This window comes from Hydra vulgaris, chromosome 15, assembly GCF_038396675.1.
Source record: "Hydra vulgaris chromosome 15, alternate assembly HydraT2T_AEP".
Taxonomy (NCBI): Eukaryota; Metazoa; Cnidaria; class Hydrozoa; order Anthoathecata; family Hydridae; genus Hydra; species Hydra vulgaris.
This window is the reverse complement of record NC_088934.1, coordinates 11,572,162-11,589,507: the sequence shown is the minus strand read 5'-3', so window position 1 is coordinate 11,589,507 and position 17,346 is coordinate 11,572,162. Positions and strand designations below refer to the sequence as shown.

General features: G+C 29.9%; 1 protein-coding gene across 1 annotated transcript in view; it reads left to right on the top strand.

The window, feature by feature from the left end:
* Window positions 1–16,936, top strand: part of LOC136072135 (adhesion G-protein coupled receptor G2-like) — a 30,968-nt gene extending 14,032 nt beyond the window's left edge. Inside the window, exons 9-12 of the mRNA XM_065820628.1 lie at window positions 2,763–3,031; window positions 13,389–13,470; window positions 16,232–16,650; window positions 16,785–16,936. Of these exons, the coding sequence (XP_065676700.1) occupies window positions 2,763–3,031; window positions 13,389–13,470; window positions 16,232–16,650; window positions 16,785–16,840 (826 nt within the window). The 3' untranslated portion in view covers window positions 16,841–16,936. The remainder of the gene's footprint in view (window positions 1–2,762; window positions 3,032–13,388; window positions 13,471–16,231; window positions 16,651–16,784) is intronic.
* Window positions 16,937–17,346: the final 410 nt, after the last annotated feature.

Sequence of the window (17,346 nt, the reverse complement as noted above, 5' to 3'; positions counted from 1 at the left end):
GATGGTCCGGACTCTTACAGTTGTTATTGGCATAATCTAAGAGGAATAAAAGACCCACAAACAAAACGAAATTATGGAGGAGGAAGTTTAATGATTTGGGGTGGATTTTCTTATTCAGGAAAATTGACTCTGTGTTGTGGTTTACCTAAAAAGAACTCAATAAAGTATACAGAAATGTTGGATGATGTTCTCATAACTTATATGGATGAAAACATGGACGATAATGCCATATTTCAGCAAGATAATGCTGCAATTCACACATCTAGGCATTCTATGAAATGGTTTAAAAACCACAACATCCTGGTTCTCGAATGGCCAGCTTGTAGCCCGGACTTAAATCCAATCGAGAAAGTGTGGGGAATGCTATCAAGAAAAGTTTATGACGCTAAAGCCGCCGGACACCAATTTAAAATTGTTACTGAGTTAAAGTGTAAAATCCTTGAAGCATGGTCCGAGTTGGATCAAACTACACTTCAACGACTAGTGGAGTTAATGAAAGGCAGAATTTTTGAGGTGATCCAATGTAATGGAGGACATACGCATTACTAATTTCCATCTTTTAATGTCAAAAATATGACTGCGTCTATAGATATATTCCAATTAAAAAATGTACTTTTGTATATCAAACATACTCTCATGTTAATAAAGACACATAGAAAAATTTTTTTTGTGATTTTTATTAGCCCACAACACAACAATTATTTTGGTAATAACTTGCTTGCATATCAGTTGACAATACATAGAAAAAAATCAAGATAAAGAGAAAAAAATTGATGCGTCTAAACGAATATGCCTCAGTGTACATATACATATATATATATATATATATATATATATATATATATATATATATATATATATATATATATATATATATATATATATATATATACAGTCTCTTGCAAAGTTAAATATGTTTTTGGTAAATCCATAATTTATTGAAAATGAAATACACAAATGACATACACAAGGCTAATATTTAATTTATGTTATATACATACATGTGTATATTTATAGCATAAATTAAATCTTAGCTTTAAGTATGCCATTTGTGTATGTCATTTTTTTTCTTTGTCATTTTCATTCTTTACAAATACTTAACAAAAAGTTAGTAGTAGTCTTCACTCGCAATTTTTTTTTTTGTCAAAAACATGGCAACTAAAACAATAAAAATGAAACACCCAATTAAATTGATCACACATTTGTCTACTCTTTAAATATCTAGGTCTACCTAATTAAGTCAGTCAATCTATGTACACTTTATGCATGTTCTATCTAAAGCATGAGTTTGAAAAAAATAAGCAACAGAAGCCACTTTCAAAATAAATTACTAACACATTAAAAAAAAAAAAGACAATAACAAATTTTTAATCAAATAATGACAGTAGTTGTCAAAAATCTACTGTTAGAAAGGTTATAAACTGGTATAAGAAGATTTTATTCATCAAATGAGCTAAATGATCAGGAAGAAAATTTTTTTTTACAATAAATCAGTGGTGAATAAGATTTGTCGTTCTTTTGAAAGAAATCCAGCCTTGTCTAATATAGAAAAGGCTAAAAAGTACAAAGTTTCTGATTTTTTGGTAAGGATAGTGAAGAAATACTAAAATTACCATTCTTCCCAAGCAATTAAATACCCAAATCGTTCTGTCAAACAAAATTCCACTGCCAAAACTGAGCACAAAAACTTTACACCCAAGTTTTGACAAAATTGAATCGCTGCATTTTCATGGACGACAAGACTTACATAAAATGTGACTTTAGTCAACTTCCCGGTGACAAATATTATACTTCAAATGTTTGTAGCAGTGTAAGCAACAAGCATAAATACAATCTTGAAGACAAATATGGCAAATAATTGCTTCTATGGCAAGTAATTTTTAGTTGTGGAATAAAGAGTAAAGCTTTTGTGATGTCGTTAACTTTGACATCAGAATTTTATATTCAAGAGTGCCTTCAAAAGTGATTTTTGCCACTCATTCGATCGCACGCTACACCTTGTTTGTTTTGGCTTGACTTTGCTTCATGTTACTAAAATAAATTTGGAGTGGTATAAATTGAGAAGGGTTAATCTTGTACCAAAAAGGCCTAATCCACTAAATTGCTACAATTCCAGCCCATGGAAAAATGTTGGGGTATTGGGAAAGGATATTTGCGTAAAACAGGCAAGACTATTTCTACAAGAATTGCTGAAGGCAAACCATAAATAAGAAAATTACAATAGCAGTTGTGCAGAAAATAATAAGCCCCATTACCATTAACTACCATTAATTACCATTTATGTACAAAATTTTTTTTTAGAAATAAAGAAAAAATAATAAGCATTTTTTTATTTTAAAACTAAAAGTTTTATACTCTTTAATTTCTTAACTTTAAGTAAAAATTAATGAAATTTGTAAAATCAGTTATTTTAAATATTTTTGAAAAGATTTTCTATTCTTATTTTTTGCAAATTCATGCTTTATTTCAGTCAGTTGTATGTATGAACACTCCTATGCATGTTCTATCTATTAAAGTCAGTCAATAAAAGAAAAAAGAAAAAAAATCAAATTAAATTAAATAATAAAAACAGTAAAAACAATCGAGTCTATAATGTTGCGTTTTCATAGTTTTTAAAAAAAGAATGAAATTTAATTAGTTTCCTTAATTACTTTTTTTCATTTTTACTTTTTTTAATTATTATTTATTTAATTTTTACTATAAGTGCTTCTAATTTTGTAAACTTTTAACTTTTTTATTACTATTTTTGATTTCTTTAATAGGAAACTTAGATCACAGCTTGCACCAAAAATACTAGTGGCACTTTCCAGTAATTTAATGGTCACACTTATCCTCTTCTTGGCTTTTGTTGAAAAAACAAATCCTCCTGTTTTTTGTAAAGTGGTTGCTTCACTTATCCAGTTTTTTCTTTTGTCAACATTTTGCTGGATGTCTGTTGAAGCATTTAACCTTTATCAAATGTTTGTCAAAGTTTTTAGAGGTTCTTTAAGCTCATATAAGTTTTTGTTGAAATCTGCAGCATTTGCTTGGGGTATGTATTTTTTTTTTAAACGAAGTATGTTCTGAACAATTAATTTAAGTTATTTAATTAGCTAATAAAATTTCTTCTAGAAAAGTTGTATTTTTTACTTTCTACATTTTTTTCTAACAAATTGAAGATTTAAAACAGTAAAGTTTAACTTAAAGAATCTTTAAAAATTTGGTTTTGAAGTATTTTTTTGAGACTTTAATTTTATTTTAGAATTTAACTTTTTGTAATCAAGAATATTGTTTGGTTAAAAATGTAAAGATGTTCCTAGAGTGGAAATATTGATTGCAATACTAAATAATATGCATGCAAACAAGATTGTTTCTATCTTTTTTTTCTTTTTCTAGACTTGTCATTTGTAGATAAAATCATTTTTAATATTTTGCAGAACAAACATAAACTGAATAAAAAAAGATTATGTAAGCATTAAAAAAGCATAACTAATTTAGTTAAGTTTAAAAGAATTATAATTGTTGTACAAGAATAGCAATCCAGGCTTTTAAATAAGCTGCCAAGAAAATACTTCAATTAGATCATTTTCATTTAAGTGTGTTGAATCAGTTTCCAGCGGTAAGTACTTTTTTTGTATTATTCTTTATTACAAAAATGCGAAATCGCTTGTATAAATGTTGGTGAAACATAAAAAGATTTTCCTTTAAAATATAGTTGTTTTCACTTGTTAAACCTTTAACAAGCAGCCTTCAATGCTCAAATAATTTGTAAAAAAATGGGTTGTAATATAAAACCTTTGAAGTTTTGAATACTGTTAATTGCATCAATGGTTCAACAGTATGGTCAACAGCCTATAAAATAGATCTATATCGGTGGCAAAAAACCCCTTACGACTAATTGGTTGGCATTTTCCTTCATGTGTTCCAGCATCTGAAAAAAAGATAAATGCTCAGAGAAGTTGTGATGTATGTTACAAATACAAAATTTGAAAAGATTCAAGATATGAATGTGTAGAATGTGATGTAAGACTGTGTAGCTCCATGCTTTGCCAATTATCATAGAAAAAGGGAATATTAGTAAAAATATTTATAAAATAAAAAAGCGCTCGCTTTATAAGCGAGAGGTTCCAAGTTCAATTCCCACTACGTCCCTGGTAGTACCGCGCTCAACTTTTTTTTCCGCGCAGCGGTCTTGTTCATCAAGGTTCGTGTTTTGGAGTTATAGAGTTGAGAGAGGGTTATAACCATAAGTAGCCTCCTCATCTGTAGTAGCCTTCTCGGCCTTGGGGAGGTAAATTATAAAAATAAAATAAAAAATAAAAAAAAGATTATATGTTCTTAAACTTGAATAATAACATTTTATAGTTTAATTAGTAAGAAAACAAGTTTTCTTACTAATAAATTAAAACAAGATAGAACATGTAGACATCACTTCAAAAACATAGAACATGTAAGCACCACTTCAAAAAAATAGCTGGACTAAAAGCGACTGTAATTTTAAAAACCACGCTACTGTTAAAGAGTTGTAATATTTTGTCAGAGGAGAAAAATGAATGCTGTAATGTTTATATGGATAAAAAGCCCTCATTATGTGTTTGTATAAAATTTTTAGAGCAAATGAAGAAAATAATAAAAATGCTTAGCATTTCAAGAGGTACTGTCTCAAAGGTAATATCTACCTATGGCCCAAAGTTGAAGTTGTTTGAGTGATACCAATGCACTCTAAATCGAGTTTACATGAAAGGTCAGTAGTAAACGATAATTCAAGAAAACGTAAAGAAGAGGACTTAGCGAGAAGATTGCCATTCATTAATATAGGAATGTTGACAGTATTGCGATAGTTATTTGCAGTAAATAACTGAGTTTTGTTGGAGTTAAAATTTACAAGCCACTGAAAGCCCCAATCTGTTACAGAAGTGAGATCAGATTCAAGATTGGGTGCCTGTTCTAAGCGATCGAAAAGTGAGGACTTTTTGTCAAGACTGAAGTATAAAGTTGAGTCATCAGCAAAAAGAGCTACTTTAGATGTAAGGTTGTCAGGAAGATCATTAATGTAGATAAGAAACAAAACAGGACCAAGGTTAGAACCTTGAGGTACCCCAGAAGTTACTGGAAATGCAGAAGAGTGTTGGCCTTTAAGGATGACTTTAATAAAGCAATTAGAAAGAAATGATTTGATAATCTCAAGAACTTTCCCAGATACACCATATGAAACAAACTTATGGAGAAGACCAGCATGCCAAACTTTGTCAAAAGCTTTAGATATATCAAGAGCAATTCCTCTAGCCTCTCTGCCTCCATCTAATGCATGATGAATTTTTTTCAGTCACAGCAGTTAGCAGTTAGCTTTCAGTCACAGCAGTTAGCAAGTCAGCTGTAGAGCAAGAGGATAGAAAATCATAGAATAAAACAGAATAAAAGAAGACTAATCAGACAATAATTAAAGGATCAGAATATTCACCTGAGTTTTCGAAAATTGGAACAACAGATGCTATTTTCCAGCAGGCAGAAAAACATGACTCAGTCAAGCATTTATCAAGTAGTTTAAATAAAATTAAAGAGAGTTCTGGAGAAACGCTTTTTGGACTATGACAGGAATGTTGTCTGGACCACATGCCATAGAATAGTTTAATTGAGATATGGCTTTAGATGGAATGTTAGTCCTAAGCTTGTTAACAAAGCTGTTATAGATTTTGAAAAAATCTCTAGAGCCCAACTTCTAAGATAAGATACAAGATTAAGTGAACCGAGAATAATGGAGCTTAGCATCAGACAGTACCTTTTTATATCAATATCTTGCAATAATAAATAGTCGTTTGTTCTCAAGAGAGTTTCTTTTGAGAAAGATGAAAAAAAATAATTACAATTGGATATAGCAGCTGCACAAGTAGCTGAAAACCATGGAGTATAATGAGGCTTAACTTGGAGTTGACTAGAAGGAATAAAAGCATCCATTTCTACCTAAATCCAGGAGGTTATGTAGGAGGCACATTTATCATCTGTGAGAGAGAAAACATCAACCCAAGGACGGTCACAAACATAACCACAATAAAAATTCTAGTCAGCTTTAGGGTAGTAGTATGGGGTCACGGTAAAAATCTCAGTTTTTACCCCATACCACTACCCTAAAGCTGACTTTGATTTTTAACTACATCTGGGTAAAATAATGCATTATTAGTTAATATCTTTTTCCAAATGCAACTACATCTGGAAAAAGACATTAACTAATAATGCATTATTTTACCCAGATGTAGTTACATATAAATAATTTTTCAAGTGTAACTGCATCTGGAGAAAATTCTTTCAGATATTATTGGACTTAGAGAAAAATTACCAGATGTAGTTAAATCTTCCTAAAGATATTGTTAGGTGTTGTTGTATTTTCAGATGATATTGAACAGATGTTGTTATAGTAAAAGAAAAATACAGATCTTGGAAAAAAGTGTACAGATGATCTTGGAATACTCCACAGATATTGTTGGACAGATGTACTAATCTTTTACCATAGTATGTAGTGCGATGATAGGGTGAGTCTGAAATGGAAGTACGAGATGAAAGATTTAAAGAGATCATGGTTAGAATCATCTAGAGGAGAAAAAGTAGAAACTAAACACAAGCTGGGATCAGAGACAAGACACAAATCAAAGAGTGAAGGTAAATGATAAGGGCTGTCAGGAAAATGAGTTACAAAGTTAACTGAGTAAGAGATTAAGAAATACAGAATTTATAGACTTTAGTGCCAGCAGTGTCAGTGGCGTTAGAGCCTGGCTATTTAGTGTCATGAGCATTAAAGTCACCTATAACAACAATACTGTCAGAGGGGTAAAGAGAGAGAGCATGGTCAATTTGATCAGAAATTGTATCTAAAAGAGTGCAGTCTTGGGAAGAAGGCAAACAATAAAGAACATAGAGAAATGTAATAGAGTGAAAAGGTGCTAAGCAGAAGCACATAAAAGAATGGTTAAAAGATTGGAACCTGATTTATTTTTTTATTTTTTTTTATCTTCGCTTCTAATAAGGCTGCAAGCAACCACTATAAGAGTTGTGAGTTACTGGAAGAGAAAAGGTGAATTTTGTAAAGCAAGATAATGATTGACAGACAACTTAAAAGATTGCAAATTATATGAATCAGAAAAGCAAGATGAAGGAAGCGAATTCCAAAGAACTGATGTTCGAGGAAAAAAACTAGGGGAATAAGAGTTTTTGGAGCACATAGGAACAGTCACAGGAAAAAGATGAGACTTAATTGAATGACGAGTTACACAATGAATTTTAGTAGATGGCACAAGAGACGCTAGCTCTTTAGAGCAGTGCCCATTATAGTATCTGTAGAAAAGAGAAAGAGAAGCAATATTAGGGCAATGTAATAATGGTTGGAGGTTGGCTGCAAGAGCAGGTCCAACTATGTTTACAATGCATTTTTGCACCTTGTCTAAAAGAGAAAGGGCATCATTAGAAGATCTGCCCCAGATATGGCAACAATATTTAATACAAGGACGGATTTGAGATTTATAGAGATAAAGAATAGAGTCCGCATTAAGAAAGTGTCAAGCTCGATAAAAAGATGCAACCTTTGATATATAGTTTCCAAGAAAGATCGGAAGTAAGAGTTAGAAGATGAAGGGTATATGACTCATTGAGCACACCACCATTCATAAATATAGGAAGATCTAAACTATTGCAATAAAAATTGACTGAAAAAATTAAGTTTTATCTGAATTAAAGTTCACCAGCTACTGTGGGCCCAATGCTGTAGCAGAAGTGAGATCTTTTTCAAGCTCAGAACCCTCTCCAAGCAATTAGACAGTGTTTGCTTCTTATCATGACAAGAATAAATGGTAGCGTCATCTGCGAACAATGCCGCCTTAGATGTGAGAATATCTGGAAGATCATTAATGTATTTTTAAAAAGAGTATAAGGCCAAGGATTGAACCTTGAGGGACCCCTGAAGTTACAGGATACAAAGAAGAGAGCTGTCCATTGAGGACAACTTTTATACTACGATTGGAAAGGAAGGACTCAATCTTAAAGATGTTACCAGATACACCATTAGAAGAAAGTTTATGGAAAAGACCAGCATGCCAAACTTTATCAAAAGCTTTGGAAATGTCAAGAGTGATAGCCTTAATCTCTCAGAAGTTCTCTGGAGCTGTCATCTATACTTTCAAAACTATTTAACAATTGCTTATCAGAGCCTTGTTTTCCGGCATGCTGGAAAGCGGCATCTGATATCCTTATTTTCAAAAATTCTGGAGAGCAATCTGACTTGTTTAACTACCATCCCATTAGTCTTCTTCCTATCATAAGCAAGGTTTTTGAATCTTTAATTAACAAACACTTAATCTCTTGTCTTGAATCTAATAACTTACTTTCTGATTATTAATATGGATTTTAATCTTATCGCTCTACAGCTGATTTGCAAATCAGCTGTAGAGCGATAAGATTAAATCAGCTGTAGAGCGATAAGATTAAAATCCATATTAATAATCAGAAAGCAAGTTATTAGATTCAATCAAGTAAATTGCCTGTAAAAATACTCTTATAAGTATGGCATTTTAAAAGTTTGTTTTGCACTAAATTTGATCACAAAATAAGTTTTACGACAAAATTCAAGGTCAGCTAAATAGATAAGCTAAAAAGTTAAATAAGATTTAAACAAAAACTTATTCAGATCAGCGTTATATCTATTGACTATGATAAAATTTGCTTGCTCTATTGTTGGTGGCATTGAACATTTTGTACTATATGTATGTTATCATATGCACTGTTGGGGGCCCAAGCAAATTGCTTGGGTGACTCACCATCTGCGCAGTCATATATATATATATATATACATATATATATATATATATACATATATATATATATACATATATATATATATACATATATATATATATATATATATACATATATATATATATATATATATATATATATATATATAATATATATATATATATATATATATATATATATATATATATATATATATATATATATATACACACATATGTATATATATATAAATATATATATATATATATATATATATATACACATATATATATACATATATGTATATATAAATATATATATATATATATATATATATATATATATATATATATATATATATAAGGATGTCCCTTGTTTTTCAAAGTTTTTATTTTCTAATGTATAGGTCTTAGTTTTGTTCATTGCTTCTAAAACATTTGAAAATAAATTTTTACCTTATTTGGAGTACGATAACCTGTACCGACTTGTGTCGAATCATGTTCATACACGTTGCGCAATAGTTATGCTTACTCACGTTATTTGTTAATTGATAACTTTAAATAATTGCAAAATTGATAATTGAAAATAGATAATTAATATCTTGATAATTTGATAATAGTTGTTAATTACATAGTAATTATCTATTTACAATAATTGTAAATAGATAGTTATTATCATTTTTGCTTATTTACTTATTTTTGCTTAAAAATTTGCATGTTTGGAAAACACTGATTCAGTTATTCTTGTGACTAACACATTTTGTTTTACATTTAAGAAACGGCAGTGGAATTAAGAATCAATAGAAAAAATATTTTTTTAGTTGGTGACGTGAATTATGAAATAACAGGTGCAAAGTCACTGTCTAACCGCCAAGTTCTAGTTGTGCTTTTTTTTAATATTTGCCTAGTTATTCACTGGTAGTGAAAGGGCAAATCCTGTCATTTAAGAGTGAATTGTATTTGTACTGTTTAAAAAAACTTGTAGATCTTTTCTACGCTTGGAGAGAGTTGCAAAAAAATTAAAAAAAAAACAATATGTTTACAAGCACCATGATCAGGACTTTTAAAACAATTTAGATAATTTATTTGATATAGCACACTTATTAACCGAAAAAGATGAAAGGGCAAGACAGAGAAAATTAAAAGAAGAAAAAAAAAGACATTAGCAAATGTGTTTCAGGAGTTAAGTGTTGTCTCTTACTACACAAGGTTTTATACAAACGCAAGAACATCACGATCAACACACCAGCATCAATAAAAGCCTTGAGGAACCCTTACTATTAACCTCTCAATTAGTAAGTTCTGAAACTACAACAAAAAAAGGAAAAAAATTTTATCACATTTTAAGCATAAAGGATTCTGTCTATATACTTCAGGCTGTAGTAGAAGCACTAGATCTGAGCTGTGATGATTTCTCGATAAACAAATTGTAAATTTAATGCATTTGCACACAAATAGAAAAGACAGAGCGGAATCTATAAAATCTATAAATTTTAAGAATAATATGCCTGAAATGGTGAACGTTTTTTGGGATGAAAAATTATTACCTGGAATGGGCGTAAGAAGTTTTAAAGAAGAAAGTCTGGCAATTCTAATTTCATTTGGAGAAAAAGAACAACTGCTGGCTGTACTCAAACTGGAGAGCTCTTCTGGCGCAGATTAAGCTGAAGCTGTGTTAAACGCACTTTATGACTAGAATCTTGATGACAAAGTACAAATGTGCTGTGACACAACAGCGTCTAATACAGGGCCATTAAAAGGGGCTTGCACGTTTTTGGAACAAAAACTAGGCAGAGTATTACTACTTTTTGCTCGCTGTCATCACGTTTATGAACTGGATTTAAAATGTGCATTTGAAACAACAAGTCACAAGTAGCCCTGATTGGGTTTTTTAAACATCTGGCTGCTATTGAAACATACACTGATATTGTCAAACAACATTTTAGTAATACAACATTTAAAGAGTTGTTGACATTTTATAATCATAAAACTATGATTGAACTATCTGAAAAAGGGCACGACAGGAATAATTTTTTAACTAATATCGCCAGAGACTATATAAAAATAGATTTAAAAAATACCAATTATCAACCAACTGACAACCAACCATTTATAAAACTACCATGGATACCAATTCTTGGTCCTAAACTTAGAAAAGAATTAAAAAATAAAACATAAAAGTTATATTCACATCAGCTCCAAATTTAAACAACATATTCTGCAACAATACAAAAAAACTTCCTCCATATACAGACTCAGGCCTCTACCAAATACAATTTTCATGCAACTCTATATACATTGGCAAAACCAAAAAGAAAATTATATCAAGATGCATTGAACACCAGAAAAATAGTATAAAAGGAAAATGAGCCAGTTCAGGTGCTACTGAACATTCTAAATCATGCCAAGGTATGTTTGACTGGTTATATTTTAAAAACCATATCCGCTCCAATATATTCATAATTATATTTGAAATATTTGAGAATCACTGGAAATGAATAAACAAAGCTAAAGTTTGACAAGAGTTGGAAAGTGGAGAAAATGTTCTTAATAGGGATGATAGTGATAACTTGACAACAAAAGCTTGGGGACCATTTTTAATTAGATTATCTGGTGTCAACATTTAAATCCTATTTTCTATTTTCTCATGTTCTTTTTAATATTGTCTTTTTAATGGTTTGCTTTTGTTGCAGCGATTTTTTTTGTAATGATTTTTATTTATTATACTTGATGACACTGATCACAATAGACCAGCGAAATACCGAATAATGTATATTAAAATAAAAACAAAAAAAATATTTTTTCAAAAAAGTTTTTACGCAGCCGTATTTATTGAATTTTACATACATTTTATTGTATAACAAGAAAATGACTTTCAAAGGTTATATATATATATATATATATATTGAATGAAAACTGATCAGTTAATTGAACATGAACGGAATTAGCTTAGTTGCTATTCTATTTCTTGATGACAATGGATTGGCTTTTTTTGGAAAATCTAACCTTATTGGAGATTCTCATAATGGAATTTTCTTAGGGTTGCTGGAACTGATTTCGAATTATAACCCGATTCTCAAGTAACATGTGATGAATGTTAAACAATCACAGGACAAGGGTCAATGGCTTCTGGCGCATTACCTATTAATCTGTTCTAAAAATAAATTCATTGGCTTTGTGCAGCTTAGGTTAGCAGGCAAATTATAGAAGAATACAAATCTGCAAAGTATTTTTCAATCATGGTTAATGTTTCTCCTGATGTGAACCATATTGAACAAACTGTTTGTCATTTGATATGTAGTTAAAGAAGAACCTTGAACCTTGAAGAGCAGTTTTTGATCTTTGCAGGTTGTACCAAAAAGACTGCATCTAATATTAAAGGATTAATTCTGGAAACTTTGGAAACTTTAAAAATTTGTTTTGAAGATTACTGTAGCCAAGGCTATAAAAATGGAGCCAACATATAAGGGTGTTTAAACGGTTCTACAAAAGAATAATCTATTGTTTATATTCTCACCCTGTGGTTGTCTTTCATTTAATTTGTGTAGACAAACTGCTGTCTTAAGCTGTACAGATGCTGAGACTTACTTTGGAACTGTTCAAACCGAATATGCAATCTTCTCTGCTAGTCCACAACGCTGGGAAATATTGTAAAAGTGGCTGCATGGTGTGTCTTTGCATAGGCAATCTGGAACACAATAAACTAAGAAAATTGAGAGCATTCGCCCTTCCTCCATCACTTAAGCCGAATCATTGAATCTTCATAGATTAGAGGTGCTTAGATTAGAGGACTTAGATTAGAGGTGCCTTGAAATATATGAACTCCTTTAAATGTGTTCTTATGTGCGGAATTTGTATGAAAGTCTTTACAATGATTGATCGCTGCAACCAGGTTATTCAGGCAAGAAAATCAACTATTTATACCAAGGTAAAAAATATTTAAGCATTAATTAGTCACCTCAAATCTGTTTGGGAGGAGTGTCTAATAATTTCAGAAAAAGTCAAATTAGCTTCAGATACTGCAAAAATTAGTTCAGGATTTCCAATTCACCAAAAAGTGAAGCGCAAAGATTTTTCTGGGGAGCAATATGATGAATGGAAAAAATGGTTTTTTTTATCACATTCTTGATTCTGTGATTGGTGGACTCTTTGCTCGCTTCACAGCAATTCAAGAAATTTTTGCTATATTATCTTTTTTTTTGAAATATCAAAAACTGTTTGAAGCAAAGATCAAGAGTGCCTGTATATATATAATATATATATATATATATATATATATATATATATATATATATATATATATATATATATATATATATATATATATATATACATATTTATATATATATATCTATATATATATATATATATATCTATGTATATGTATATATATATATATATACATATATTTATATATATATATATATATATATATATTTATAAATATATATATATATATATATATATATATATATATATATGTATATATATATATATATATATATATATATATATATATATATATATATATATATATATATATATATATATGTATATGTATATATATCTATATATATGTATATGTATATTAAGTTTTAAATTTTATACATAATCTTTAATTACATTTTTTAGGTGTGCCACTTATTGTAACAGTTACAACAGGTATCATAAAACCTGATGCTTTAGGTCCAGCAACTAAAAATAAGCCACAAATGTAAGTTGTTCTTAAATCACCGTATTTGAAATATATACTTTTATATACTTGTATAGTTATTATAGGGGCCATCCATAAATTACGTACCTACCGAGGGGGTACATAATTTAGGGCAAACGCAAAAAATTGAGGTGGCAGTTCACATTTACTTGCTCATTAATTAAAGGTTTTGACTAAAGATCCTAGTTTGCCAACATGAAAAGATGTATGGCATAGGGGAGTCAAGAGTATAATGTTCCTCAATGCACACACATGCCACCCTTTTTATACTGGCTCTGAGTAAAGCGAAGTTGGTTTTCAGTCAACCCCATTTTTGAGTCCGCAAAAAACAGGTTTTAGTAGTGCCGTGGCTATAGGGTCTGAGGCCCCCCCCCTCTCCTCTAAAAAAAAAACTGTCATTAGGATCTCAAAATCTTCCAAATTTTACCGCTAGGTATTGCTAAAATAAAAAGCTCCTCAACTTTGCAAAAGGATCCATAAATTTGCTTGAACCTCTCCCCACCACTCCTTATTTAGGGGGTATGGGAAGCCTACCCCCGGCACTGGGTTTTAGGTTTTGTTTTTAATATTACTAATCTCACTTAAGACTCGTTTTTCACAGACTTGCTAAATAGGGATGACTGAATAAAACGTCGACCCTTAAAAAATTTTATTTTTATTTAATTCGTCATTAGTAAAATAAATTTTTTTTAAATAAAAAGTAAATCATGACTTGACTGTGATATGATCTCAGATCTCCGCCGCGGAATCGCTAGCTTTGACCTCTCGGCCAAACGAACACATAAATTGATGCGTAATTTAACCTTATTAAAATAAATAAATCTATATATAGAGAGTAAACTGGGGTAAGAGTAAACGGTTTAGCTTCAAATTCAAATATTTTTTTAAAGAAATTATATTTTATGTTTATTTTCTTTTGTTTTAAAGAGAATTTTTTACATTATATAAATATATAAAAAATTAAGAAAAAACATTTTGAAAATCTTTAAAAAAATTGATTTTTATGAAGAAAAAAAATGTTTACTTTTCCCCTTATAATTGGGGAAAAGTAAACTAGTTAATTTTTATTAACAATTTTTTAAGATATTAAGGAAATCAAAACTAAATAAGAAAATAAAGCAAAATTAATTAAGAATAAAATGAAAACTAATCTTATTAGAAGTTAAGTTGACAAAAAACTATTTAATCAAATATACGAAAAAAACTATTTACAAATTAAAAAAAAAGAGTTGTTTCATCTGCAGAAGCAGGTTCGCATTTTTCATGCTAAAAAACTCTTCACCTATTTTGTATTTTTTGGGTAAACACGATCAACAAACCCAAGACATTGGTACCACATTTTGTTTTGAGTTGGCAATGCTTCTTCCCAAACTCTGCGACACTTTTTGCACCTTTTGATGTCTTTGTCTTGTCTCGATTTTTTTGAACGTTGCACTTGCTGAGTTTCATCTGAAGCTTCACCGAAGCAAATTTTGCGTTTCTTTAGTTGCTTTGACTTTTTAGCCTCATCATCTTGCTTTAGTTTCTCGAGCACCTCAGATGTACTTTGACACTGGCCTTCAACTCTCGGAATGCTGACTCTTTTAGGTTTTTTTTGCTTGTTAATATGGTGACGTTGTAGAACATTCTTCAAATTGCCTTCGAGTTTTTCTGTGAAGTGTTGCAACATTTGATACGTTTGAGCAGGAATCACTGGTGTTGCTGTTAAATTTTGAAGTTGGCGAATCGTTGGAGTTTGATGCTGACTGATGTTAAATGATGATATAGACTGGAATGAGGATGATGAACAGTCTCAGTTGAGGATGATGAAAACTGATTTTTACACCTTTAGATAGAGGACAAAATTTTCTACAAAACGGTGCTTCGCATTTTTAAAGATTTTTTGTTTTAGCTTTCAATAAATGGATAAGAAACAAAATTGCTAAACCGTTCACCTTTTTTTTCAATTTACTCTTACCCCAGTTTACTCTCCTCTCTCTCTCTCTCTCTCTCTCTCTCTCTCTCTCTCTCTCTCTCTCTCTTTCTCTCTCTCTCTCTCTCTTTCTTTCTCTCTCTGTGTATATGTATATATATATATATATATATATATATATATATATATATATATATATATATATGTATATATATATATATATATATATATGTATATATATATATATATATATATATATATATATGTATATATATATATATATATATATATACATATATATATATATATATATATATATATATATATATATATATATATATATATATATATATATATATATATATATATATATATGAAGACATATATGTCTTTTAAATCGGAATCCTGTGTCGAAAACCAAGTGCTTTGGGGTCGTATAAAGTATCTAAGGGGTGGAGGGATCTGCAAAAAGCATTTATTAAACTTATCGATGGGGGTGGTGGATATGATGAGCTTTAAAAGCGCAAATTCTTATTAAAAAAAAATTCTCTATTTATACATATTCAAAATTTATGTGAAATTTTTTTAATGAAAAAAAAAGTGTGTTTGGGTTCAAATGTGTTCGTACTTTTTTGGGGTGGGGACTTAAAAGTACGCATGGCAACAGAGAGAGGGAGAGTCAAATTTCTAAATTTTTGGTGTACGTACTTTATGAAGGACCCCATACACAATTGTTTTCCTTTTTATTTTTTTAATTTATGTTTTGTTTTTTATTTTATTCTTTATTTCAAAAAAATTGATTTGCAATGATATTTGTATAATAAAATGTAAGTGTTAACTTTTTATTAGATGCGTTGTCCAAGGCGTTCCGTTTTATTTTGCAGTTCTGTTACCAGTATGTATTGCTCTTTTGAGCAATATTGTAATCCTTGTGTTGGTTCAAAAGGGAATTGTGCATTCTTCGAAATTAACTGAAGGTCATTCATCGAAAAAAAATCCTGGTTTTGCTAATGTTAGAATAGCTTTTGGGTTTTCTATTTTGATTGGCGTAACTTGGCTGTTTGCAATTTTAGCTGTTGGAAGTTTTCGGAACATATTTCAATGGTTATTTTGTATATTTAACTCTTTGCAAGGACTTTTTATCTTTGTATTCTATACTCTGCGAAACAACGAGTTGAAGAAATGCTGGACAACTTTTAATATTAAAAATTATATGACGTCATCTTCAACTCAAAGCATTCCAAATCAAAACATGACAATATTTGATCGTAAGTTTTTAAGTTAATATATTGCGTCACTTTTTTGATTGTTTTTCCCTAATTATTTTAAGAGTATGATTTACCTCCGCAAAAATATGTGTAAATCTATATATTTATATGTTTTTTTATGAATTTATGTCTAGAGAGTTCTTCTAACCTGGACAACACTGTTTCGACCAAATCAATACATTTTTCGTGAATTGTGGACTAAATAAAATTTGTGTTTTGTTCGTTCCCAAAATTTATGTTATTTTAATGTTCATATAATGTTGTCTTTAAAAATTAATTTATTGAATTCGTCGAATTTTTTTTATACAATGATTATATAACGATTTATATATATATATATATATATATATATATATATATATATATATATATATATATATATATATATATATATATATATATAGAGAGAGAGAGAGAGAGAGAGAGAGAGAGAGAGAGAGAGAGAGAGAGAGAGAGAGAGAGAGAGAGAGAGAGAGAGAGAGAGAGAGAGAGAGAGAGAGAGAGAGAGAGAGAGAGAGAGAGAGAGAGAGAGAGAGAGAGAGAGAGAAATACATATATTAGGGTGTTTTAAAAAAAGTCTTGTTTGAAAACAAAAAAGAGCCTTAGTATATCGTATGCCCAGACCATGATTAAATACTAATGATTTTTTTTATTTTTTGAAAATCCTAAGGGTCCCTTCAGGGAGTAAAAAGGGCA